This window comes from Canis lupus, chromosome 7 (genome assembly GCF_003254725.2).
Source record: "Canis lupus dingo isolate Sandy chromosome 7, ASM325472v2, whole genome shotgun sequence".
Taxonomy (NCBI): domain Eukaryota; kingdom Metazoa; phylum Chordata; class Mammalia; order Carnivora; family Canidae; genus Canis; species Canis lupus.
The window spans coordinates 52,917,221-52,944,623 of NC_064249.1; the positions used below are offsets into that span (position 1 = coordinate 52,917,221).

General features: G+C 34.1%; 1 protein-coding gene across 19 annotated transcripts in view; it reads right to left on the bottom strand.

Moving 5' to 3' along the window:
- Positions 1 to 27,403, bottom strand: part of KIAA1328 (KIAA1328 ortholog) — a 373,028-nt gene that overhangs the window by 209,231 nt on the left and 136,394 nt on the right. For all 19 annotated transcript variants that reach the window (XM_025429035.3, XM_049112695.1, XM_025429030.3 and 16 more), the window contains one exon: positions 23,254 to 23,381. In XM_025429035.3, coding sequence (XP_025284820.1) covers positions 23,254 to 23,381 — 128 coding nt within the window. The remainder of the gene's footprint in view (positions 1 to 23,253; positions 23,382 to 27,403) is intronic.

Genomic DNA, 27,403 nt, shown 5'->3' on the forward strand with positions numbered 1-27,403 from the left:
CAAAGAGTACCTATATGACCAGCCCTCAATAAAACCTCAGCACTGAGTCTCTAATGAGCTTCCATGGTAGAGAGCACTTCATATATGCTAGATGTTAGAGAAATTAAGTGTATTTTGTGTGACTCCATTTGGACAATATTATTATAAGATTGTAACTGATTTCCTCCAAATTTCACCCCATGCACCTATTTCCTTTGTTGATTTTGCTTTATATTCTTTTACTATTAAAAATAAAAAAAAAGAAACAGCTATGAATATAACCTTATGTTGAGTCTCATGGGTCCTCCTAGTGAATCACCAACATTCCCTAGTGGGGTGGTCATGGGAACCCTGATAACCCCAATTTCTGGATTTATTAGATTAGTATGGTCCCTTGCTTAAAAAGATGTAAAGTGCAAGTGACACTCAGTTTCAGTTCTCCTCTATGAGAAGGTGCTCTCAGTACTCAGGCAAATACTTTGAAAAAAAGAGTACCAAGCAAGCAAGATTAAGATTCATTTATATAGCAGAGTGAGGGTATAGAAAAAAACAGCATGCACTCAACCTGTCAAGCATGCAGGCTTTTATCAAGCACTTATTTCATGCCCAAAGTAAAGCAAAATGCTTAAGCCTAAACATCTTTTGAGAACTCTGAACACTGCACAAAGGCATAAGCCAAAGAAAGCAATAGATTTATGAATCAACAGAGCATTAAACTGAAAGAGTTAGTGCCTTGACTCAATCTGGAAGAACTGAAGTTATCAACATGGTTAGCTAACCAATGAGAATAGTATTACCTCCTATTGTCAATGAAAGGCTTTATTGATACACAGTGAAAGATGGAGGAACACTGGACTGAGGCCTCAGTGCTAGCAGTGCTGTGTTCAGAGAGACATAAAGTTACCTTTTATGTTTATACTTCCTCTAGCCTATTTTCTTAACATGTTGCCTCCCAAGTAGTATATTTATATCTGACTGATTAAAAAGCATGACTCTCACTCTTAAAAAATACTAACAAGTAACCAGGAAGATACAGTATTCTAGGGACTGTTTATCAGGGCTTTCCTTTAATCAATATTCTATTTGAAATGAAATAAATTGACTTAGCAAGGCAGAAATCACTCCTATGGCCTGGGAGATTAAGATCATATAAGAACACAAGTCAAACATTGAACTCCAATTCCTAAATTTACCTGACTGCTCCATTCTCATAGATTTCCTTCAGTTCAGTATTCTTAACATTCAGCATCGCAAGATTTAAAGCTGGAAGGCACCTTAGGTAACATCAAGTCTATTCCGATGTTTAACAAAAGAAACTTACTGTTCTCTTCCCATGGCATTTAAAAAAGATTATCTTGCATTGTTTTCTATCTATCCAACTATACATCCTTCCTTCCCTTCTTTCCTCCTCCTTCTGTCCTTATTAGATCCATACTGTCTCTTTATTTATTTATCTTTTTTTATAAATAAGTAAGTTTTATTTTTTTTTATTTTTTTTAATTTTTTTTTATTTATGATAGTCACACACACACAGAGAGAGAGAGAGAGAGAGAGAGAGAGAGGCAGAGACACAGGCAGAGGGAGAAGACTCCATGGAGGCAGAGACTCCATGCACCGGGAGCCCGATGTGGGATTCGATCCCGGGTCTCCAGGATCGCGCCCTGGGCCAAAGGCAGGCGCCAAACCACTGCGCCACCCAGGGATCCCCATACTGTCTCTTTAATCAGAGTAAGTCATTAAAAGGGAAGTCCTGCATCTAATTCAGGTTTTTGGTAGCTAATGTTGTAACCTGTAAAAATCAGTCTAGCAATGATTATATTTGTGATGTTTGAATTTTCATTGAGTTTGATTCACTATTATTCAGCAATAAAATCAGCTACCAGTAGAAAGGTAAAAACATATGCAACATACCACAGATTCTTTATGAAAAGAATAGACCTCACTCAGGCTAACAAGTCCAGCTGTGACTAGTTTGTCTCTTTAGGTAGTAAACTTAATGATTATGGGAACTTATAGACTCCTCCTATCTAGGCATTAGTCACTACTCGAGGTAGTCAAAAGCCATATATGGCTATTAAAATTAATTACAACTAAATTAAAAATTCACTCTCATTAGCCCCATTTCAAGTGCTCAAGTGTTACCATATTGGACAGTGCACACAAAGACCAGTTCCATAATCACAGACAGTTTTACTGAACAGCACTGTTCTAGATGTTCTAACAGGTACTTGGATTCACAATTAATTTCTCTATGTTCTTTGTTTTGCTTATATTCCATCATGTACCTAATCCAGAGGCTATCATGACTAATAGTAAGTATATATCCAAGACACACACACAAAATTATAGGTACAAAAAATAAATAATAGAGTTTTAAAAGTAACCATGTAGTAGGGCTTTAAAATTATTATTTCTCTAAAAGACATAGGTTTGGCCATTAATTCTAATTGAAGGGGGGAAAAGCTTTAACTTTTTAAAATTTTTTTTAAAAAAGTTATTTAGGAACAGTATCAACTGGGTAAAGATGGTCAAAAGGTACAACTACCGGTTATAAGAAAATTAAGTTCTGAAGATAAAAAATACAAAATGATGACTATAGTTTACCAATACTGTTATCACATGTTTGAAGGTTGCTAAGAGAAGAGATCCTAAAAGTTTTCATCCCAAAGAAAAACACATTTGTAACTATGTGAGGTGATACACAATAACTTAATGTTATATGTCAATTATAGAAAGAGAAGAATATAAGTGAAAAAAATGAGTAAAAGAAAAAAAGAATATCAAACAGTAAGAGTTTTAAAAAAAATAAGTACATCAAAACTCATATATCCTTTATGCAGACATATATTACATTACACCCCATTTTCTTCACCATTTGCATAGACATTTGCACACGTTATATTTTTGAAGCACTTGAGAGTAACTTATATACATCATGACCCTTTATCCCTTAAATACTTCAGTGGCCATTTTTTATAAATAGAAATATTCCCTTATATAATCACAGTAAAGCTATCAATTCCACAAATTTTACCTAATCTACCATCAACATTCTGATTTTATCAGCTGACCTAATAATGTCCTCTATAGTATATTCCTGCCAATATTATGGGATATAGTCTAGGGTCAGATACTGCATTTGTCATATCTCTTAATTCTCTTTTAATATGGAATATGTCCACAGTTTCTGTCTTTTATGATATTTCCATTTTTGAAGTATATAGCCCCCTCCCTCATTTAGTAGAAGGCCATCATTTTGTGTTTGATGTTTCCTTGAGATTTAAATTCAGGCTCAGTGAAATACTGAATAGATGATGTATTCTTATGGTTTAACATCTGGAGATTTTTAGAGTTCACCAGTCTTTTTTGGGAGATGTTAATTTTTATCACCTGGACAGTTTTTCCACACTGTATAATTACTGTTTTTTTCTCCCTTACAATTAATAAGCAGTGTTAAGGGGAGACTCTTAAAGACCAAGCAAATATCCTGATCTTCTTTCTCATTTTCCCCTAGACTGAGCAGCCATTGATGACTCTTAATTCAAGTTTTTTCATGATGGCTTCAAAATAAAAAATAATAAATTTTCAACTTTAGCAGTCCCATATTTATCAGTTGACCTTTGGCATTATACTGCACATAAAAACCCTCCTTCTTCCTCCATCCATGTATGTATGTATTTTTGTATCACTGATTTAGATCCATGAATGTCTATTTTCCCCAATAGTGTGTAATTCGTTTCTGTTCTTATTTAAGTTCTTAATATGTCATATAGTTCCTGTATTATGTGATATTACTTAAAAATGAAGTGATGACTGAGTTATTAACATTATCCCAAACTGGCTGGAAAGGTAAGGCCTAGTCCCTGATGACCAGAAAGGGACAGGCAGAGAAGGTGGGGAGAATGTAGAAGGCTGGATGGTGTGGAAGGGTTCTCACATGACATCAGAATCATGAAAAGAAAGGACCTGGAATAAAAGCAGGCACAGGCTTTGCAGCTATAGCTGTTAGCCACAAATGGAAATGTCCTATTTTATGTTTTGAAAACTGGCTTCTATTTAAGGGACAACATATGGTTAATGAGTTAAGCTTCTGTGCAAGAAAATTCCTGAGAAATTATGATGCACAGCAAAATGGGCCTAAAATACGTGTAAAAGAATGGCAAAAGTGGCAGCATTAGTTGAGTACGAATAAACTCAGAACTACAGTTCAATACAAAGATGTCATAGGAGTGCAGCAACACCACAGTTACTACTTATTTTTCCTGCCACTACCCAATTCAATCAGGCCTCAAGAAATGTGACCCTTTTTCAACAGTTACTTCAGAGCAGACTTGTCATTAAATAACTATGGAGAGATCTCATAAAGTAAAAGACTTGTTTCTGCATGTGAAAATTTAGAAGTAAACTTTCCAGGTAGGTATATTCAAGATGACACTCATGGAAATTAATTTCAGTTTCAGAGTATGCTATGCTTTAAAGACAGAAGAAGTAGAATCAGAGTGACAGTCCCACTGGTTGGAAGACAGGAAAACAGCTGCAGTCAGCAAGGAAATCTTACGAGGAAGTCTTCTGAGAGTTTGTGAGGTACATATGTCACTCTATAGAGACAACTTTCATAGAAGAGGCCCTGACACATAAGGGGAGTTCACTGGCAGTAAAAAGAAAAAAAAAAAAAAAAACTGGAGGGGAAGGTTGCACAAGAGGTCACCAAAGTGAAGGAGAAATGAGGAATAAAAAAATAATAGCAGTTAGACTGGAAAAGACCTTAGAGATTTCTCTTTTTTCCTCCACTTTCTCATCTTCTATCAAAGAAAATGAAAGATCAAAATAGTTAAATGATTTATGCAAGTGCACCTAAATGAATTATAGAAAGAGCAAAAATTAGAACCCTAAACTCATTTTCAATCAAGCAGCCGAGGAAAACAGCAAGAGTACTGACCTTGAGATCACAAAGTCTGGGTTTGAATTTTTACTACAACTGGCTCCTTCAAGGGGCTTGGACAAGTCAGGGCATCTTATGAATACTTTGAAAGAAATTCACCAGCAGTTTAAGAAAAGTCAGTAAATAGATTTCTGTGAGTAGAGACTAGATTAGTACTAATAGCTTTAAGTTAATGTTAAGAGATCCCTAAGGTAGATTCTGAAATGTAAGTGGCGAGACATATAGAAATCAGAGAGAACTTATTACCTCATTTTACATAAGGGATAAAATTTCAAATAATACTGAGGGTGTAAACAGAATATACAGAAAAAATACATTTGCATTATCTTCCCTGTTCTTTCCATCCCAGAGTCTGAAACCAACAACAAAAGTCTAGAAGGGGCTAGACTCTTTCTCCACTTAACAAGGAATTTGAGGATTTTTCATATATTTTAGGTACAACTTTATCAGATATGCAATTCATGAATATTTTCCCAGTTTGTGATTTGAATTTTTATTTTCACATCAGTGTCTTTAAAAAGTGGTTCTTAATTTTGATGAAGTGCAATTTATCAATTTTCCTTTTATGAATCATGCTTGTGGTATTGAATCCAAGAAATTTTTTCTTAAGGTGAAAAGGTTTTTCTTTTTAATGTTTTCTTCTAGAAGTTTCATAGCTTTATGTTTTATATTTAAGTTTAGGTTCAACATATTATATACTAAGTCTAATAATTCTGGATGCTGTATTCTGTTCCATCAATCTATTTGTTTATCTTTACATTACTACAATGTCTTCATCACTATACTTTAGAAATAAGATCCTTCACATTTCAACATAAATTTCAGAATTACTTGATAAAAAAAAATCCTTCTGGACTTTCAGCTGGTATTGTGTTGAATCCATAGAGTTGGGGGAGAATCGATATATTAATTTATTTTTCTTATCCATGAACGTGGGGTATCTTCCATGTATTTAGGTGTTCTTTAAATTCTTTTGCAAAGTAGTTGTCAGAGTATAGGTCACATTTATCTCTGAGTACTTCATATATTTTGATGCTATTACAAAATGGCATTTAAAAAAATTTAACAATTTAAAATGTTTTAGAGTTTCAATATGACACTTTGTTCACTAGTATAAAGATATACAGCTGAACATAAAAATTTTTACTGTGGTAAAATACACATAAAATCTACCATCTTAACCATTTTTAAGTATGCAGGTCAGTGGTATTAAATACTAACGTGCAACTATCACCACCATCCATTTTCAGAATTCTTCTCATTTTGTAGAACTGAAACTTTATACCCATTAAAAAATAGCCCTCATTCCCCACCCTGCAGCTACTGGCAACAATTTTACTTTCTCTGATTTTAATTACTCTAAGTAGCTCACACAAGTGTTATACAATTAATTTTTGTAAATTGATCTTGTACCTTGCAATCTTCCTAAATTCATAGAACTTTTTTTTGGTAATTAATAAAAAGTCTGTGTGTACACTTACACTTTATGTAGACTTAAATTTTGATCATGTTTTCTTCACATAAAGGTAGTTTTAGTGCTTTTCCAATCTGTAGGTCTTTTCTTTTTGCATTGGCTAGAACCTCCCATACAATGTTAAATAGAGGTGGAAGAAAATTACTTTGCCTTATTCCTGATCTTTGACCATTAAAAGTACAATCCAATCTGTAAGGTTTTGTGAGATGCCCTTATTGGGTTAAAGGCATTCTCTTCTATTCTTAGTTTTGGGAGTTTTATCATGAATGGAAGTGGGTTTTCTCAATTTTTATTTTTTGCATCTATGGAGATGATTGTACTTTTCTTCTCCCACTCAGTAGGCTGCCTTTTTTGACTGATAGTTACCTTTGCTATGCAAAAGCTTTTTATTTTGGTGTTGTCCCAATAGTTTATTTTTGCTTTTGTTTCACTTGCCTGAGAAGACATATCCATACATACATTGCTGAGACCAATATCCAAGAAATTATTGCCTATGTTTTCTTTTAGTAGTTTTGTGGTTTTAGTCTCACATAGGTCTTTGATTCACCTTGAGTTTATTTTTGTGTATGGTGTAAGAAAGTCAAGATTCATTCTTTTTCCTGTAGCTGTCCAGTTTTTTCCATCATTTATTTAAAAGACTTTTCCATTGTATATTCTTGCCTTCTTTGTCATACATTAGCTGATCATAAGGGTTTATTTCCCTATCCTGTTCCATTGATCTATGTGTCATTTTTGTGCCACTATCATGTTGTTTTTGATTATGGTAGCTTTGTAGCCTATCTTGAAATCTGACATTATAGTATCTCCAGCTTTGCTCTTCTTTTTCAAGATTACTTTAGCTATTCAAGGTCTTTTGTGGTTTCATACAAATTTTAGTACTGTGAAAAATACTGTTGAAATTTTCATGGGACATTGAATCTGTAGATTGCTTTTGGTAGTATAGACATTTTAACAATATTAATTCTTCCACTCCATGAGCATGGTCTTTCTCTCCATTTGTTTGTGCTATCTTCAATTTCTTTCATCAAAGTCTTATAGTTTTCAGAGTAGGGGGGTTTCATCTCCTGGGTAACATGTATGCCTAAGTATTTTATTCTTTTTGGTGCAATTGTTAATGAGATTGTTTTCTTAATTTTTCTTTCTCATACTTTGTATTTAATGCATAGAAACACAACAGAGTTCTATATATTAACTTTGAATCCTGCAATTTTACTGAAGTCATTTATCAGTTCTAATAGTTTTTTTGGTGGAGTCTAGGATTTTCTATGTAGTATCATGTGATCTGGAAATAAAATTTTACTTCTTTCTTATCAATTTGGATGCCTTTTCTTTTTCTTGTCTGATTGTTGCAGTTAGGACTTTCAGTACTATGCTGAGTAAAAGTGATAAGGGTGGACATCCTTGTATTGTTTCTATCTTAGAGGAAAGCTTTCAGGTTTTTTTGCCATTGACTATGATGTTACCTGTTTTTTTTTTTTAATATATAGCCTTTATTATGTTGAAGTATGTTTACTATATATCCACTTTGTTGAGTTTTTACGATGTATGGATGTTGTATTTTGCCAAATGCTTTTTCTGCATCTGTTGGGATGATTATATGGTTTTTACCCTTCCCTTTTTTTTAATGTGTTGTATCACACTGATTGATTTGCAAATCTGAACTACCTTTGCATCTCTCGAATAAATCCTACTTGATTGTAATAAACGATCATTTTAATGTACTGTTGGATTCAGTTTGCTAATATTTTGTTGAGGATTTTTGCATCTATGTTCATCATGGATATTGGCCTGTAGTTTTCTTTTTAGTACTATTTATTTCTTAAATAAATAATAACATTTAGTAGCATTTACCAGTGAAGCCACCTGATTCTAATGTTTTATTTGTGGGAAGCCTTTTAGCTACAAACTCAATTTCTATTATAGGGCTATTCAGGTTATCTATTTCTTTCTAAGTAAGCTTTGGTAGGTTGTGTTTTCTAGGGAATTTGTCCTTTATATAAGTTGTCAAATTTATCAACATAAAGATGTTCATTAAGCATCCTTGTTTTCCTTTTAACATCTGCAGAACAGTAGTAATGTTATATATCTCTTTCTTGATACTGATAATTGATGATTTCTTTTTTTTTGACCAGTATTCCTAGAGGTTTATCAACTTTACAGATCTTCTCAAAGAAGCACATTTTTGTTTCAATGATTGTTTTTTTAGTTGTCTATTTCATTGATTTCTGCTCCAATTTTTTCTTATTTTGTGCTCATTTTGGATTTAATTTCTCTACTTGTACTTCTTAAGGCAGAAGCTGCAATCATTTATTTGAAATCTTTCTTTTCTGATATAGACAGCCTTAAATGCTTCTAGGTACTGCTTTATATGAACCACACAAATTTTGATATTTGTGCTTTCAACTTCATTTGATTCAATATACATTATAATTCCCCTTTGATTTTTTTCTATGACTCATGGGTTGTTTAGACATTTATTATTTAGTTCACAAATATTTGGTGATTTCAGAGACAACTTTCTGTTGTGGATTTCTAATTTAATCCCATTTTAGTGAGAGAAGTACTTTGAGTAACTAGAATTGTTTTAAACTTATTTGACTTCTTTCCAAGTGCAGAATATAAACTGTCTTATCAAATGCTCTGTGTTCACTAGAAAAGATTGCACTAGACTATTGGGTGTTTTCTTTAAAAGTCCCATCAAATTAGCTAATGTAATTCATTTTTTACATCCTTTAATAATTTTCTGCTTAATTGTTCTATCAATTATTGAAAGGATATTAAAATATTTGACTAAAATTGTCAATGTATCCATTTCTCTTTGCAGTTTTATCATTTTTTGCTTCACATTATTTTGAAACTGTTAAGTGCATGAATATTTAGTATTATTACATTGTCGTGATGAATTGAACACTTTATCATTACAAAATGACCTTTTTCTGAAATATTCTTTGCTTTGAAATATGTATCATCTGATATTAACTTAGAGAGTCCAACCTTTTTATTAATGTTAATATGGTACACCTTTTTTCTCCAACCTTTTACTTTAAAATCTGCTATTTGTTTTCAAGTTGTCCTTCCCTTTTTTGTTCCCTTTTCTCTCTTTTTCTGCCTTCTTTTGGATTATTTTTTTAATGATTCCAATCAATCTAATAGCGATAATCTTTTGTCATATTGTTTTTGGAACTGAGTTAGAGTTGATAGCATATATCTTATCATAATCTACTTTCAGGGATCCCTGGGTGGCGCAGCGGTTTACCGCCTGCCTTTGGCCTGGGGCGCGATCTTGGAGACCCGGGATCGAATCCCACATCAGGCTCCCGGTGCATGGAGCCTGCTTCTCCCTCTGCCTATGTCTCTCTGCCCTTCTCTCTCTCTCTCTCTCTGTGTGACTATCATAAATAAATAAAAATTAAAAAAAAATAATCTACTTTCAGGAGATATGCCATTATAGATATCATATAAGAAACCTTACAACAGTATGTGTATCCTCACCTAGTCTTTGTACTACTGTTATATTTTGCTTCTACATATTATAAACCCATTATCTTTCTTAAAAAATTATCTTACTCTTATACAGACTTTAATAGTAAAAAGAATATTATATTTACCCATAATTAGAATTTCTAGTATTATTTTGAGTAAATCCATATTTCTATCTAGTATCATTTCTTTTGGTATGAAAGACTTCTTTTAACATTTCTTATAATGCAGGTTAGTGGATGAATTTTTTTTGAGCTTTTAGAGTCCAAAAAAGTCTTTATTTCACCTTCACTTTTGAAAGATATTTTTTGTTCAGTATAGAATTCTAACGAAATTTTTTTCTTTCAGTAATTTAAAGACACCATTCCACTGTCTTCTTACTTTTATTATTGGACTAAAAAAAAAAAAAAAAACAGGTTTGCTTGCATTTTCATCTTTATTTCTCTTTATGTGCCATGGTTTTACCTCTGGCTGCTTTTAAGAATTTTTCTTTATCACTGGTTTGGTTTTAAGTAATTCAATTTTAATGTTATTTCTCAGAGTTTTTGTCATTTTTCTGTGTTTTTAATTTACTGATCCTCTTAGGTTTAACGGGTTTATAGTTTTCATAATACTGAAAAAACCGTAGGCCATTATTTCTTCAAATATTTTTCTATTCTCCTTCTGCAATGCTCCCCCAAGTCAGTTCTAGGAACTCCAATTCCACATATATTTGGCTGCCTAAAGTTATTCTACAGTAGGCTAACTTAGGTTCTGTCCCTTTCAGTCATTTTTTGTCTGTTTAGTTTTCACTAGTTCCCATTGCTGTTTCTTCATTTTACTAATCTTCTCCTCTGCCTTGTTAAAATTGGTGTTAATTCCTTCTAGTGTTTTTTTTTTCTCATTGCAGTTTAGTCTTTAGATGTCTGATTTGAAACTTTAAAAATATATATTGTTTCTAGTTAACAGGTTCATCTTTCCTCTAACTTCTTGAAAATACATAATGCAATAAGTTAAAATAACGTGTCTTTGTCTATTCTATAATCTATGTCATTTTTTAATTGGTTTTGATGGATTTTGTCTCATTTGGGGTCATATTTTCCACCTTTATGGGGTTAGTAAATTTTTTTTTTCAGGGCTAGTGATTTTTGACTGGATGTCAAGCACTGAATTTTACCTTTTTTGTTGTGGATATTTTTGTATTTATTCTTGTCTATTAACATACTTGTGTTTTATTTTGAATGCAGTTAATTTAATTGGAAATATATCCTACCAAGCATTGCTTTTCAGCATTTTTAGGGAGAGCCAGAGCATCCTTTATGCTAGGGTTGCTTCTGTTCCTCTACTGAGCAAAACTCTTGTGAGTACTATACCTGATGCCAGTCTGGCTAGTAGAAACAGTATGTATTTACAGCTTTATGTAAGTTCCAAGAATTTTTTCTCTTTTGATGATTCTTTCTCCAGACTCATTAGGTTTTTTCATAGTTTTGCATTCATCATTGTAGTTTAAAACTTGAGAGAGGCTCTCTGCTGATCTCTGGAGAAATCTCTCATTACAACTCTCCCTTTGCTGGTTTTCTGCCCTGTAACCTCACACTATCTTGGCCTCCTCAAGCTCCCAGCTCCATTCTCTCACCAGTCTGGAAACAACCAGTCTCTGCTTGGGTTCCCCCTCTGCATCGCCAGTTGGAATCCCCTCTCGGTAGCATCTTCACCAACTCATCTAGACAGTTTCTTCTCTTTCAGGGATCACACTCTTCAGTGCCTGATGTCCAGTATTTTGAAAACTTTTGTATAATATATTTTGTCCAGTTTTCTATTTGTTTTAGTGCATATTTCCCAGTCACAGTTATTCCACTTTGTCTGGAAGTGGAAGTACTGGAAAATCCTTAAACTAGGAATGAAAATAGGTTTTGTGCCAACTCAGTTCGACTAATGAGGGCTATTAAAACTATGATAGAGATTGTGAGGTTACCTCTATAACTCTGAATTACACCAAAGTAATCCTTAAATTCTATGATTACAAAAGTGAATAAGGCCAAAGACTCTCAACCAAAGAGAAATCAAGAAAATAAAAAAATGGCAAGGACCGCAGACTGTGTGGCACTGAGTACTGTCAGTGGAAGTAATGAGACAGATAATAAAGTAATTTTGGCGTATAGTCACAGATGAAGACCTTTATTTAAGAAGCCTTCCATCTACAAGCGATCGTAAACAACATAAGCTTCTCTAAATAAGTAGAAGTATTGATGGTAGGGTGTAAAGAAAAGCCAGAGAGACAGATTGGAACTTGAAAAGCACCTGGAGACTTGAGGAAATTAAGAAGCCAAAGAACAAACCAGGAAAAAGACAGAAAGAAACAACAGTAAATAATGAGCAGTGACAGAAGAGGCTTGCCAGTGGTCTAGAGGAAATGATACTAATAAAAAGAAAGGTAACAGGCACAGCAATGATCAAAATAACTTAAAGCCACTACATATGGCTTCGTCAAGGAGGCTAATGAATCTTAGCTCTTCTCAGGCACTTCTGACTTCTGCACAAACCCTTCTTTATTCCTGCAGCTTCTGTGATGGGCAGCTGATCCATATTCCCTAATCTCCTGCAGTTACTTATTTGGAGACACCAAACAGATCTCATGATCTACTTAGGCCATTTCCTCTTACTGAGTTTTCTTCTTCCTTCAGCAGCCATCTTGTCCCTCTACTTTTCTTTTTATTTTGCAATATCCTCAAAGGGCTCATCCACGTATGCCGCATCCAGCCACTCTCTATCACATAGCCTTGTTATTATCTGAAAATTAATTTCTTTTTCCCTATTAAATTGTCTTTTGAAATTATATGGTCCATGAGGAATGGATCTGTATCTAGAACACTCAAAACTGTGAACACAGAGTAGGTGCTCAATAGACATTTGCCAAATAAATAATTCCATCTTTGCATATCTGTTCCACTTATCTTTCTACTGTATGAGAAAATTAATCTTTACACATTGACATGAACTTTAAAATTTCAATCATATAATGAGTGTTATTACTATAATGCCAGGATTAACCAATCAAATAATATACAAAGGCTCAAAAATCACATTAATTTGAAAGAAGCAGCAAACAGGCTAGCAAGGATTTAAATAAAAAGTTAACAAGGGAAGAAATAACTTAATGTTCACTGAATAAGAAAGACTATAAAACTCTGGCAGCAAGAGTGTATGAAGTTTAACTTAGTTAACAGGTACTTGAAGAAAAGTTATGATGAGAAGGTTTGACTCCATAAATAGGACAAATATTATATTTTCTGAGATATTATCTGTTTAACTGGAGGGTGCTGTCAAATACCTTTGTCAGTAATACTTGATATATGAATGTTCAGTATTCCCAACCAAAATGGGGAAAAAGGTGTTTGGGATTTCTTCCAGCTAGTACCTATGGTCAAAAGCCTCATTTTGAAAGAGTGCAGATGGACTTACATCAAAGCAATAATAAAAAGTGACCCACTTCTCTCTTCTGCACTTAGACATCTTATCTGAGCCTGTTGATGCTAACTCTGTAAAATCAAGTATGACTACTGTGGCTGCTTATATACTGCAGTCAATAGAACTGGTTCCAGATCAAGACTTTCTGTTCCATGAGTAAAAATTCATTCATTCCTGGGCTAAGACAATCTATTTATTTATTTATTTTAAAGATTTTATTTATTTATTCATGAGAGACAGAGAGAGAGAGAGAGAGAGGCAGAGACACAGGCAGAGGGAGAAGCAGGCTCCATGCAGGGAGCCTGACATGGGACTCGATCCCGGGACCCCAGCATCACGACCTGAGCTGAAGGCAGAACCAAACCGCTGAGCCACCCAGGCTGCCCAATCTATTTATTTTTAATTGTGGTCAAAACTACAAACAAAATGTAACCATCTTAACCATTTCTAAAGATACAATACACTAGTTTTAGTCATATACATTGCTGTATAACAGAACTCTAGAACTTTTTCATATTGCAAAATGAAAACTCTATAGATCTATTGAAAACTAACTTCCCTTTCCCCTTCTCCTCCAGCACATCCACCATTCTACTTCCTATTTACAAGAGCTCGACTATTTTAGATATTTCAAATTTAAATGGAATGATGTAAAATTGAGACAATCTGTTTAATATTAGATTCTCTTTCCTATTACATGATGCCCTAGGTGACAGTCCTAAAGCCACTTGAAATAAATAAACCTTCTGAGATGTAGGGTTGAGAAAAAGTGTCAAAATAGTTATATACAATGGCAAATATTGACTCCAAAGAGAGTGCCCATGAATCTAAGTGATTCAACATATTTCGACCACGTATCCCAATCTTATCTAATGTAAAGAACACACAAAATTCAATGCTATTAATACTATATTATCAGTTTAAATACTTTTCAGATTTAATTTTGAATCTGTAACCTACCAGTAGAAAGCATATTTCTTCAAGTCAATAGCCAAGTATTAGTGTCTAGCTTGCACTGAAAAATAGACTTTCTGGTTTGAAAAATACTTGCAGAATATCCAAGTACGTGAAAGACTGTGCACTCAGTACACAAAAAAATTTGAAATGAAAAAATTAACATTAAGACAAGAGTAAATATATATCTTTCATGTTGATTTGGTTTTCAGTGATTATGAGACTTACAGTATGTCGCCAAATAATTATTTATTATTACTCAATTTAGCCTCATCTGAAGATGTGAATTAAGTATGCATGACTTTCATTGAAGTGTATAGAGACTGATCTCTTCTCTGAAACTGATAGGAAATGGTCTATGATAATTTGTATAGCTGTCTGAATAAATAATAAAAAGGTCATAATAAGATAATGGGTAAAATATACTGAAAAGTAAAATATTTAAGAACTAGTAAGAATAATCCATTCTGCAGACTGGACAGCCACCATGATATTTCTAGCACAAAATTCATGTATTTAAATACCAGAAAAATCAAGAATTTAGACAACTGAAAATAAAGATATAAATTTTCACAAGACAAAGTAGAATCTTACCTAGAGAAATATGCCCCAAGAATTTCATAAATTTCCATATATTCAAATACCTCTGTGGTGTACAACTTGCTTAACTTCTCTGCCTATGGCAAGGAGCTTCTTAGATGACCCCAATGACCCATATCTCCTGCCCTTGTATATGATCATCTCCCTTGGTGTGTACCAGAACCTATGACTTGCCCCTGCTATAGCAAATGTGATAAAAGATCACTCTTTCAATTAGGTTACATAAAATGGTAACTTCTGTCTTGCTAGTAGACTCTGTTACCTTTCTGGCTTGTACATTTTGATGAAACAAGTAGCCACTCTGGAGAGACCTACATAGCAAGGAACTGAGAGTGGCCTCCAGCCATTAGCCAGCTAGGAAGCCCACAATCCAAAAATCCACGAGAAACTTATTTCTGCCAACCACCATGTGATGAGCATGGAAGCAGCTTCTACTCTTCCTTGGTCAAATCTTCACATGAGAATATAGCTTCTGTCAACACCTTCACGGCAGCTTGCAAGAGACCTTCAAGCACAGGAACTAGCTAAGACTTGACTAAATTTCTGATACACAGAAATTGTGGGAAAATAAATGTGTTTTAAGCCACTAAATTTTTTGGATATTTGTTCCAAAGAGAGAGTACTAATACACCATCTTCAAAGAAGGGATATCTCACAGTGTTACTGCATGAATTAAATGATAAGTATTAAATATGAAAAATTAAATTTAGTTTAACATACAGTTAACTAGATGCCTATGCTTGTTCTCCAGTTAAGTAACTTGTGACATTCCAGCCAACGGCCAGAAGAACATAATTCACCAAGAATATAAAACATATTTGGTAACAACTTGAGAGTAACTTATACCCTGAACTTTATTTTCATTGTACTTTTTTACATTATAGACTTTTTTAGAGCAGTTTTAAATTTAAAAAAAGATTTAGAAATTTTTAAAGACTTAAGATATACTTCTTCTCTTTGACTCATAGTTTCCCTGATATTTAACATATTCCATTAATGTAATATATTTGTTACCACTGACTAACCAATATTGATATATTATTATTACCTGAAGTCCATAAAATCCATAGTTTACATTAGGGTTCCTCTTTGTGTCCTTGTGTTATACAGTTCCCTGGGCTTTGAGAAATGCTCTACCTATTTATTTCTCCCCTCCCACTGACCCCAGGCAGTCATTGATCTTTTTACCGTCTTTATATGTTTGCTTCTACCCTATGCTTTTACAACTGTAGTTTCCTACAGTAATATAACTTACTCTTTATTTTTTAAAAGATTTTATTTATTTATTCCTATGTGACACAGAGAGAGAGGCAGAGATGTAGGGAAGGAGAGAAACAGGCTCCATGCAGGGAGCCCGATGTGGTACTCGGTCCCTGACCGTGGGATCACACCCTGAGCCAAAGGCAGATGTTCAACTGCTGAGCCACCTAGGCATCCCTAACTTACTCTTTAAAAGACCAGTAACATGCAGTGAGTCAGAGTTAGTAAATGTGAGCAAACATTTAGGCTTCTCATGTTCTTTACTGGAGTTTTCCTTACTTAGGAAATTTCAGCATATTCTGAATTTTGATAAAGCATTACTTTCTCTGGTCTCTGTCTCTCCCTCTTATCTCAGGTACATTCTTTTTTTTTTTAATTTTTATTTATTTATGATAGTCACAGAGAGAGAGAGAGGCAGAGACACAGGCAGAGGGAGAAGCAGGCTCCATGCACCGGGAGCCTGATGTGGGATTCGATCCCGGGTCTCCAGGATCACGCCCTGGGCCAAAGGCAGGCGCCAAACCGCTGCACCACCCAGGGATCCCTCAGGTACATTCTTTATATTAACTATTTTCTTATAATAGTATTTTAAATTCTGTCACATTTTAACTTTATTTTTGGGGTAAAGAATATCAGAATTGCACACAAGCGAAAATATCATGTATTTCGCTTTTGGATTAAGAAAGTATGTGACTGGTGGTGGTGGCAGACACATAACTATCCTTCTAATTGTTTGCCTTAGCCCAATCCTCAGAATTCACGATGGCACAGAAATTCAATAGGCACAGTCATCTTAGGATTCAAAATTCATGCACGGTATCCCATATGTAGTCAACAAAGTTTGCTAGGACTTGACGACCTTCATTATCATTATGATTCATACCACTGGACCAGACTTTATTTTTTTTTTAATTTTTTTGGACCACACTTTAATATTAGTTCCCCTTGAAGAGAGAATCTTTGCAACATGCCTGATATAATAACAGATATATTAGGTTCACCCATCTGTCAAGGGTAGCATTTCTTATTCTTTTTCCTTGACTACTAAAGTATGTATTTTATTGATTAGTATTATTTCATGATTTAAGGTTATAGTTGTTAGAGTGAATTTGGGAAACAGACCTACAAGTACACTGAATTTGCCAGCAAGAGACCCAGACATTTTGAAATAGTCTTAATATGGTTCTGAAAAGCAAAGCTCCAGGCATTATGCTGTGATCTCTTTATTTCTGTATTTACTGGAATGTCATAACACCCACTATATTTTTTCTTTCTTATTAAGGATTTTATGTACATTAAAATAAAACTTTTATCCTTATTTAAAGGTAATAGTTCTGGTTACTACTAATTACATAAGACTAAAAGATATATTGTGATCAGTGTTCAAGTTCAGATGGTTACAGTAATATGCATAGAGAACACTGCACCTAAAGAAAACATAAACCGGTTGTGAGAAAAATCAGTATCTAAAGCTAGATTTCAAAAAAGGTGTCCTTAATTTTGGAATAATGTTGAAGTTAAATTTTGTGGATGATAAAAAAAAATTTGTGGATGATATGAAGGTCCTAAATTTATCTTTTCTGTAAGTGTCCAATTGTCCTATCAATGCCTGTTGAAAAGATTATTTTCCCCAATAAATTGCATTAGCATCTTTGTTGAAAATCAATTTACCATAATTGCTAGAGTTGATCTCTCAATTCATAGTTCTGTTCCAGTCATCTACATGTCCATCATTATAGCAGTACTATACTGTTTTGAATACCGTTATGTCTTGTTTTCTATTTCTGCATAACTAATTTCCATAAATGCAGTGGTTTAAAATAACACAAATTCATTAGTTCATAGTTCTGTAGGTCAGAGGTCCAGGCCGGCTTGGTTAGGTTCTCTGCTTGGTTTCTCACAAGACTGAAAGATGTCAGCTGGATTGGGCTCTAATCCAGAATATCTGAGGAAGAACCTACTTCCAAACTCATTCAGGTCATTGACAGAATACATTCCTTGTGTTTGTATGATTTTGCTAAGGGGAAAAAGTCATGTGAGCCACGTTAGAATTTTATTATACTGTAGCTTTAGAGTAAATTCTGAAATCAGAAAGAATAATCTTCAAATTTGCTCTTCTTTCTTAAAATTATTTTTGGCTGTTTTTATTGAGATTCCATATAAATATACTTTATCAATTTCTGCAAAAAACAGATTATCAAAACCACGGGAAATCTGATAGAAATTGCAACATATCTTGATTAACTTGAAAAGAACTTCCACTTTAACAACATTGAGTCTTACAATCCATAAACATGGAATACTTTCCATTTATTTAGATCTTTAATTTCTCTCAGCAATGTTTTGTTATTTTCAGTGTACAAGTCTTACTCTGCTTTTATTAAATATATCATTTTAAGTTGTTCATTGGTAACAAACAGAAATAAAATGGATTTTTGCCTATTGATCTTGTATCCTGTAACCTTGTTGAACTCATTTATTAGTTCTATCAGGTTTTTTTTTTATTACCTAAGATTTTCTACATAGAGATCACATTGTTTATGAACAAAGACAGTTTTATCTCAGTAACAGAAAACTTTCTCCAAAATAGCTCTTCTATTCTCCTCCATTTGTGCAAATACACACACACCATCTTAATATCTTTGTATCTCAATGATACAATTGCATAATTATTGTTTTATCCAGGTGTCTTTTAAGTTATATAAAAAAGGATGCAAAATTACTTTTACCAGTGCTCTATTTCTCAGTGAATTTGAATTACTGTCTTATGTCATTTCATGTGAACAAACTTCTATTAGTATTTATTGTAAAGCAGGTAAGCTAGCAACCAACTCTCAGTCTTTATTTATTTAGGAATGTCTTTATGTCACCTTTATTTTTGAAGGATAGCTTTCCTTGATTGCCAGGTTTTTGTTTTTTTCTTTATCTCATTGACTATGCATCCTACTGCCTCTTTATGCCATTGTTTCTGATGAGAAGTCAGCTGTTAATCATATTCTTTTTATATCTACAGATCTCTTATTCTGTGAGGAATTTAGTACATTTGAGCCAGACATTCTATTAGATATATCCAAAGAACATAACTTTTTCTTTGGTTTGGTTTGTCAGAGAAGTATGGTGAGACTTCTGGACTGCCAATAAAATCTATGCTTCTTTTTTTTTTTTTTTTTTAAAGATTTTATTTATTTAATCATGAGAAACAGAGACAGAGAGAGAGGCAGAGACACAGGCAGAGAGAGAAACAGTCTCCAAGCAGGGAGCCTGATGTGGGACTCAATCCCAGGACTCCAGGATCATGGCCTGGGCCAAAGGCAGGCGCTAAACCGCTGAGCCACCCAGGGATCCCCAAATCTAGGTTTCTTACAGCAAACTCAAAGATAGCTTAGTACTAGATGGAATTAAAATAAATATTACACATTAAATACACATTAAAATTAGATAGAATTAAAATGGTAAGGAACTCAATTACCACATGACTACATACAGCAGTTAAACAACAACAACAAAAATTTAATCAAAACAATACAAGGAAATAATCCTAGAACAGGAAGTAGTCCTAAGGCACTTTGGACTGAAGGACAACAAAAACTCTTTTGACAAAACAACAGAGACCATGGTAGTAGAAACCACCAGGAAACATTTAACATGTACTCAGCAATGATTTGTCTTTAGTATATTTCAAATTCTGTTCAGTCCATGACCCAGACCCAAATTAAGGAACATGGAACACATAATCATGAACAAAATGGAAAAGTTTCTATAAAAGGTCTTTTACCAGGTCAGAACAGCAGAGATTCATTAATATCTATTGTTTATGGCTGAAAAGCAATGATGATTTTGTCCAATTTATAGAAAAGGGGAAATCTCAAAAAGATACCAAATCTCTTTTTATTTTCTTGACAAAAAAAAAAAAATGAAGAGGTAAGAAAAATAGTAAGGTAGGCTTCTATACCAACATTTTTGAATGACAGTGGGAGAAGGTACTCAAAATGCTACCTAGGTCTTTTTTTAAAATAAAGAATACTTCAGAAATGCTGTAATATTTCTAAAATGGTAAAGCCTATCAAATAAGACTAAAATAGAAATTATAAGCATGATAGCTTGAGGTGACATTAAGTTCAGATTCACAAAAGAGGAAATAACACTCAACCGTGGTAAAAAAAAAAAAAAGGTATACTCTAAAATGTACATTGGCTAAAACTGTGGTTATGAGATCCTTCCACATCCAAGATCAAGGTTATACTGTGGGTAAGAACTATTTCTTAAGAGGGGAATGAAGTAACAGATACATATCAATGAAATATTTTAATCTAAGTAGAACAAGTGAAAAACATTTCTAGACACCACAATGAATCCATGCTGAATAAATTAGAAAATTCACCTTTGAGGCATAGCAAGAAAGAGAATGAAGGAGAAATGAGGAAAAAATTCACCTTGTAAATAGAATAATTTATTTTTAAGGAAATGATAGAAGTCAAAGAAGAAAATCATAAGGTAGAGCATTCTTCTGGAGAACTGTGGATTTAATAAAACTATAAACAAAACTTATACAATTTGAAGCAGATGCCACCAATGCAAAGAAGAAACAGAAAACATCTCTTAAAGTAAAATAAATGCCTCATGAACTGCTGAAAAATGAACTGCTACCATCTCCATCACAAAATCTAGAAATTGGTTAAATTAAAAAAAACACACCTTATTTTGAGAACAAATAATATTTAATGTTTACCTGATATCCTCATTCAGGATCAGAGTCCTCACGTTGTGATGCCCTTCCTGACAGAAAACAAACTCATTGACCAAATTTACCCAATTCCCATGAAAAGGAATGAGAAGGTGTTTATACTTTTGTTTAGGTAAGAAAAGCTTGTCATGAAGAACAAAGCAGATGACACAGGGAACAAGATGACAATCTCCACTTGGCATTCAAAAAGAAACTTATTTTCCTTCTCTAAATGCAAATGGCAGAGCCTATAAGTGGCTTCAATTTCATTTTCATTGCATGTAAGACATAATGACTTGACTACCAGGCATTTCCTGAAAACATGGTTTTGAAATTTTCTCATGACTAAGTTAAAATGGAAATTTAAAAGTATCTTTCTTGTTTTGTTTTGTTTTCAACGGTGTTCTCTCCATGTACTTGACCAAAATCTTCATTTTACTATTAGTGATCTTTTTAGTTTTGTTCCTCAAAGTTTAGGTTAGAGAGTCAGTGCTCATTATGATGGATCTCTAGTGAAATCACCAAGAATCACTAGCTTAAACATAAAACATTAATACCTGAGAAAGTTTTATTTTCCCCCAATTTCAGAAGTTGATAAAAAGAGTGAGGCCTCTTTATTTAGGAAGTCTTCAGAGCCCCCTAGATATCTTTAGAGGCTTCTAGTGATTATTTCTTGACTCTCAGTCTATATCCTTAAGGTCCTAAGACTCTACACCGGCAAATGAAAACCCCTCTGCTTCCCTTCCAATAACCCTGCCAAATGGGTTGCCCTTCATTTTTGTGCCCCCCAACACACTTATGTCATACAGAGGGAAGGAGTGGAACTACAAAAGCAAAGGTCAGAAATATGATCTTTATGTACAATTTTCTCTTGAAAATTGCCCACTCGAGAGCAAGAGGCAAGAACCACCTTCAAAACTGCCTGCCCTAGGGCAGCCCCAGTGGCGCAGCGGTTTAGCGCTGCCTGAAGCCCGGGGCGTGATCCTGGAGACCCGGAATCGAGTCCCACCTCAGGCTCCCTGCATGGAGCCTGCTTCTCCCTCTGCCTCTCTCTCTCTGAATAAATAGGAAAACAAAACAAAACAAAACCACCTGCCCTGCTTTCAAAGTGCTGGGGGAAAATCCAGCTAAACCATCAAGATTAGCTGTCACCTTTCTCTGCCTCATTTTATAGCTTAGGTTTTTCAGAAATCAGAACAAAAGAAAGTATTTCTAATTAGAATACAAATAACCCATTCATTCTTTGGCCACTTCTTTCTTTCTTTTTTTTTTTTTTTAACTTTATTTATTTTTCTTAGTAATCTCTACGCCCAACATGGGGCTCAAAATCAGGACTCTGAGATCAAGAGCTGTATGCTCTATTTACTGAGCCAGCCAGGTGGGGCCATTTATTCAAAACAAGGATATGTTCTAAATCTGAGCTATACAACATTCCAGGAAAATTATTATCTATTACTTTAATCTTTCCATCTAAAGGTGTACCTAAACTTTAAGTTCAAAAGTGAAGTTTTCTTAGCCCAGGCTCTTATCATATCTGAGATAGTTGTCTCTAGGCTGAACAGCAATTATGTTCTTTAGAAGGGTTGCAAAGAACCATTCACAGGATCTGATATTATTCAAAAGGGGAAGATAATACCTTAGCACATTAGGTATGCTTTAATACTTCATGTGAATGGCTTGGCCCCCACTGCACAGTTTTTCTACAATGTTTTAGTATATAAGACTTTCTGTTCTCAACTATTTGAAGATTTAAACTCATTTGGATATGCAAAAGATACCAAGTATCACTTGTTAGAGGGCAAGTTTTAGAGCTTAATTCATATCACAACTGGCAGGGTTCTGAACTGTCATTTAATTATACAATATGTGCCATTTAATGATATGTATGTAAGTGTTTTATTATATACAAAGATTCTCATGTATACTTATGTGATTAATATATACACACAAACATAAAATCATCCAGAATATTTCAATTTTCTCCAATTAAAGATTTTATAAGTGACCAAGTCACTTTTATTATTGTAAAAATTTAACCATGAGTTAGGATAGGCTCATTAGTGTTTTCCATAAGGACAGTGAGTAACAAACAGGCCACCTGATTTTCTGTAAGCAACAGAGCAGTGAGTTTTCTTTACCATTCCTGCTGTGCTTTCATACAGCTAGGAAGTCTCCCACTGACCCATACCCTGCTTCAAGCAATCATCCCTGACCTCTGGGCCCCAGGAACAGGGAGATGAAAAAAAGGAAGTAAATGACACTAACTCAATCACATGCTGTATTTACACACTTTAAGACAATGTTATATTCTGTGACTCAAGGTAAAGCAAATGATTCTTCTGACATCTTGCTGATCCATTAAAGTCAAGAAAAGGTAAGAATAAAGACGCTTACCTGTTGTTCTTGCATTCTAGCAGCACCAAGTTCTGAGAGAGATATGGTGAGTTTCTCTTGCTGTTCTGATAGATATTTCTGATAGAGACTTAGAAGTTCTTGGCATTCTCTATACTGTAGCTGAAGAGGTAAGATTGCAAATTAAGGGAAAAAAACGAATAAACTGATTCAAACTGCATCTATCAGCGTTGCTTTTTAGATTCCAATGAACAAGAGAGAAAAAAATGCAACCACATTTGGTGAGTGCAAGTAGATGAATACAGTACATATCTCTACCAAAAAAATCATGAAAACAATAATTCATAAAGAGAGTAGCAATAGTTATCTCATTTGAGGAGAAATTCCTCTCAAGCCTTTACATGTAAATAAATAAAAATAAACATGCAAAAGAATGAAGTTAGACTCCTCTCTCACATATGAAAACTAACTGAAAATGGATCATTGACCTAAATACAAGAGCTAAAACTGTAGAAAACTCAAAAGTAAATCTTCATAACCTTGAATTAGGCAATAGTCACCTGAAAGCACAGAAGGCAAAGAATAAATGAATAAATTGGACTTCAAAATTTAAAAAACCCTTTTGCTTCAAAGAACACTATTAAAAATTGCAAAAACAACCTTCAGAATGAAAGAAAATATTTGCAAATCATATAGATGATAAAGAACTGGTATTCATAATATATAAAGACCTTGTACAATTCTACAACAATAAAAACTACTTAATCTAATTAAAAACAATGAACTTGAATAGACATTTCCCAAAAGAAAATACACAAATGTCCAAGCAGCACAAGAAAATATGCCCAATATCATTAAACATTAGGAAAATGCAAATCAAGACCACAATATGAGATAATACTTTGCAGCTACTAGGATGGCTATAATTAAAAAGTCTGACAATATAAAACTTTGACAAGGATATGGAAAAATTACAACCCTCCTATATATATAGCTAATGGGAATGTAACATGGCACTGTTGCTTTGGAAAACAATTTAGCAATGCCCTCAAAAGTTAGGCACGGAGTTACATGACTCAGCAATTACACATTTAGATATAAGCCCAAGAGGGATCCCTGGGTGGCGCAGCGGTTTGGCGCCTGCCTTTGGCCCAGGGCGCGATCCTGGAGACCCGGGATCGAATCCCACATCAGGCTCCCGGTGCATGGAGCCTGCTTCTCCCTCTGCCTGTGTCTCTGCCTCTCTCTCTCTCTCTGACTATCATAAATAAATTAAAAAAAAAATTAGATATAAGCCCAAGAGAATAAAAAATATATATCTACACAAAAACTCGTACATGAATATTCAGGGTAGCATTCTTCATAATAGTGAAAAAGTGAAAACAACCCAAATGTCATCAAGTGATAAATGGATAAACTAAATGTGTATATCTATACAACACAGAACACTCTTCAGCCATAAAAGGAAACAAAGTATTGCTACATGCTACAATATAGATGAATTTTGAATATATTATGTAAACAAAGTCAGATATAAAAAATCACATATTGTATGATTTTATTAATATAAAGATGGGTTTTTTTGTTGTTATTGTTTTAAATATCTATTCCAATGAACTAGGGGAAAGAATATTCAGTTCTAAGTATACAAGATCACAAATAAAAGTTATATTCATCCATGTTCACTTTCTCTTCTCCAATTTTCTGAAGTACATATTATATGAGAAGAGCTGAAGGAAACAAAATGCCCAGAATAGGCAAATCCACAGACAGAAAGTACATTAGTGTTTGCCAGCAGCTAGGGTGGGGGAAGGGAATAAGGAACAACTGTTAAAGGGTACTGGTTGGGGGGGGGGGGTAATGAACACGCTCTGGAATTAGATGGTTGTGTTTGCATAGCTTTGGGAATATTGTCAAAACAACTGAATTTCACACTTTAGACCACACTGGGTTCATTCAGGGTGGCATGGCTGTAGACTGAACACTTCAGAAGGGTAAATTTTATTATATGTGAATTATATCTCAATAAAACTACAAAAGATGCAGAGTAGAAGTGATAATACTATTTTGGTGAAAATAATTATGCTTAATTTACAAAGAAAGTTCTACCTATATTAAACACAAAGGGATTCTAATTAGATTTTTTTTTAAGATTTTATTTATTTATTCATGAGAGACACACAGAGAGAAGCAGAGACAGGCAGAGGGAGAAGCAGGCTCCCAACAGGGAGCCTGATGTGGGATTCAATTCACTGACCCACCCAAGTGCTCCTTGTTTTGTTATTGTATAATGTCAATTAAGTCAATGTTTCATTAATAAACCCATAATCAGGAAATTTCCTGGCCAATATACCTCTCTACATTTTTCAGGTCTAACATGAAGAACACAGCAACCTAACTAGGTATACTCTCTCCTACAGTTCCTCACACTTGCAAAGTGCTCAAGATGAAGATGCTAAATTGGAAAGGTCACCTAACTGTGCAGATCAGGGGTGGGTGACAGTTCCATCCAAGAGAGATTTCTATTCCTTCTCTTGTGATAATTTCCTCCACAGGCCCATTTTTCTCTCAGATAATTTCTAACTCTCCCCCTTCACACTTATTATGTATGCTGTTGGTATAAAACTTACTGTCCAATGAGATTATTCTGTATAAATACTTTTACAACAGCTCATCATGATTAAGGGTGGGAATAGTATTTTGTAAATGTCAAAAATGGTGACTGGTTTCAGTATTCCTTAACATTTTTATAACCTAATCATTGCCTCTGGGCAGGTTCCTGTTCTAATAACTTTTGCCAATCATGACTGCATAAATAACCAATTGCTTCATTATTCTTATTATTAACCTTTAACAAAAAAAAAAAAGGAGCCAGAGATGGCTCGTAGAAGAGCAGCGGTTTTAATAAAAGGACAGGTTACTAAGTTTAAAGAATACATTAATTAGAAGAGCTTGCTAAATACTCAGAATCGTAAAAACAGTAACAATAGAATGAAAAGTGTTCTAAATAAGCTAATAGGATTTCACAGTCAATGTATGTCAGACCAGGCTGGTTTTCCATTGCCATGTTTTTTGTCAGTAAGCTTCAAAAGACGAGAATGATGTGCAGTGGTCCCAAGAGTTCCTGCCAGCTATGATGTATATAAAAAGAATTTTTTAGTCTGGCTGTTACCATAGGCAGTAATGTTTATAGTAGATGAACATATTAGCTTGGATGCAGAATAGGAATTTTCCTCTGGAAAAAGCCAGCACAATTATACAGCCTAAGAGTTAAATGTCAGCATTTAAAGACAAATTATAGGCAAATTCATTTAAACATGCTATGTATGCGGCAGAATATAAAAACAGGCAGTCCTATCCTTAATCAGTTTTTTATATCTGTCTTGATTCACCAGATTTTGAAATGCTCTCCTTTTCCTGGAAAATCCAAAATATATGTCCAGGCAATATAGTTATTTTCCTAACACAATGAGACTTTACCCTTCCATCTGGAGAGAGATTTACATAAGGAAATTGTGGGTAAAATGCTTTCTTCACTGGGAGAGAGAGTATTCTGAGAATAAAAAAGATATATTTAACTCAATCCTGGCCAAATGACAGAAAAGAATGCAACAGATATAGAACATCCCATCTAAGAGAAGGTGTACACCAAACCGTGACTGACAAGAATCTAACATACAGGCAATCTGTCCAATGGCTATTCAAGAACTGAAAGAAATAGCAGTCATCACAATCTCATCAAAGAAAGAAATCTTCATAAAAACATAAGTATAAATTAAGATCATATCAAAACCTAAATATCAAATTAATTAGCTGAAGTGGCTGATGGAAATGGTCATTTTGCAAAGCTGTAAGCCTTAACTCCAAAATGCATTATGTAGAAAAATACAAGTAAAGGTCAAAGTAGAATGAATAGGGAGTTAGGGAGAAAAAAAAGTCATGTGAGAGAAAAATCAGAGGTAAAGGGAAAAGGACCAGAGACAGGATACATTACTAGTAGGCTGCCAAAGTAGAAAGTGACTGCCTTAAGCTGAAAGATTTCCTCTGGCATAGCAAAGACCACTCTTTTACCCCAACCTACCCTTGCCTTGGATATTTGGGATACTGGGATCTGGTACTTAGGGATTCTGATTTAATACAGAACTCAATGAGGGAAGGTCTATATGGGAGGGGAAAACAGAATCATTAAACC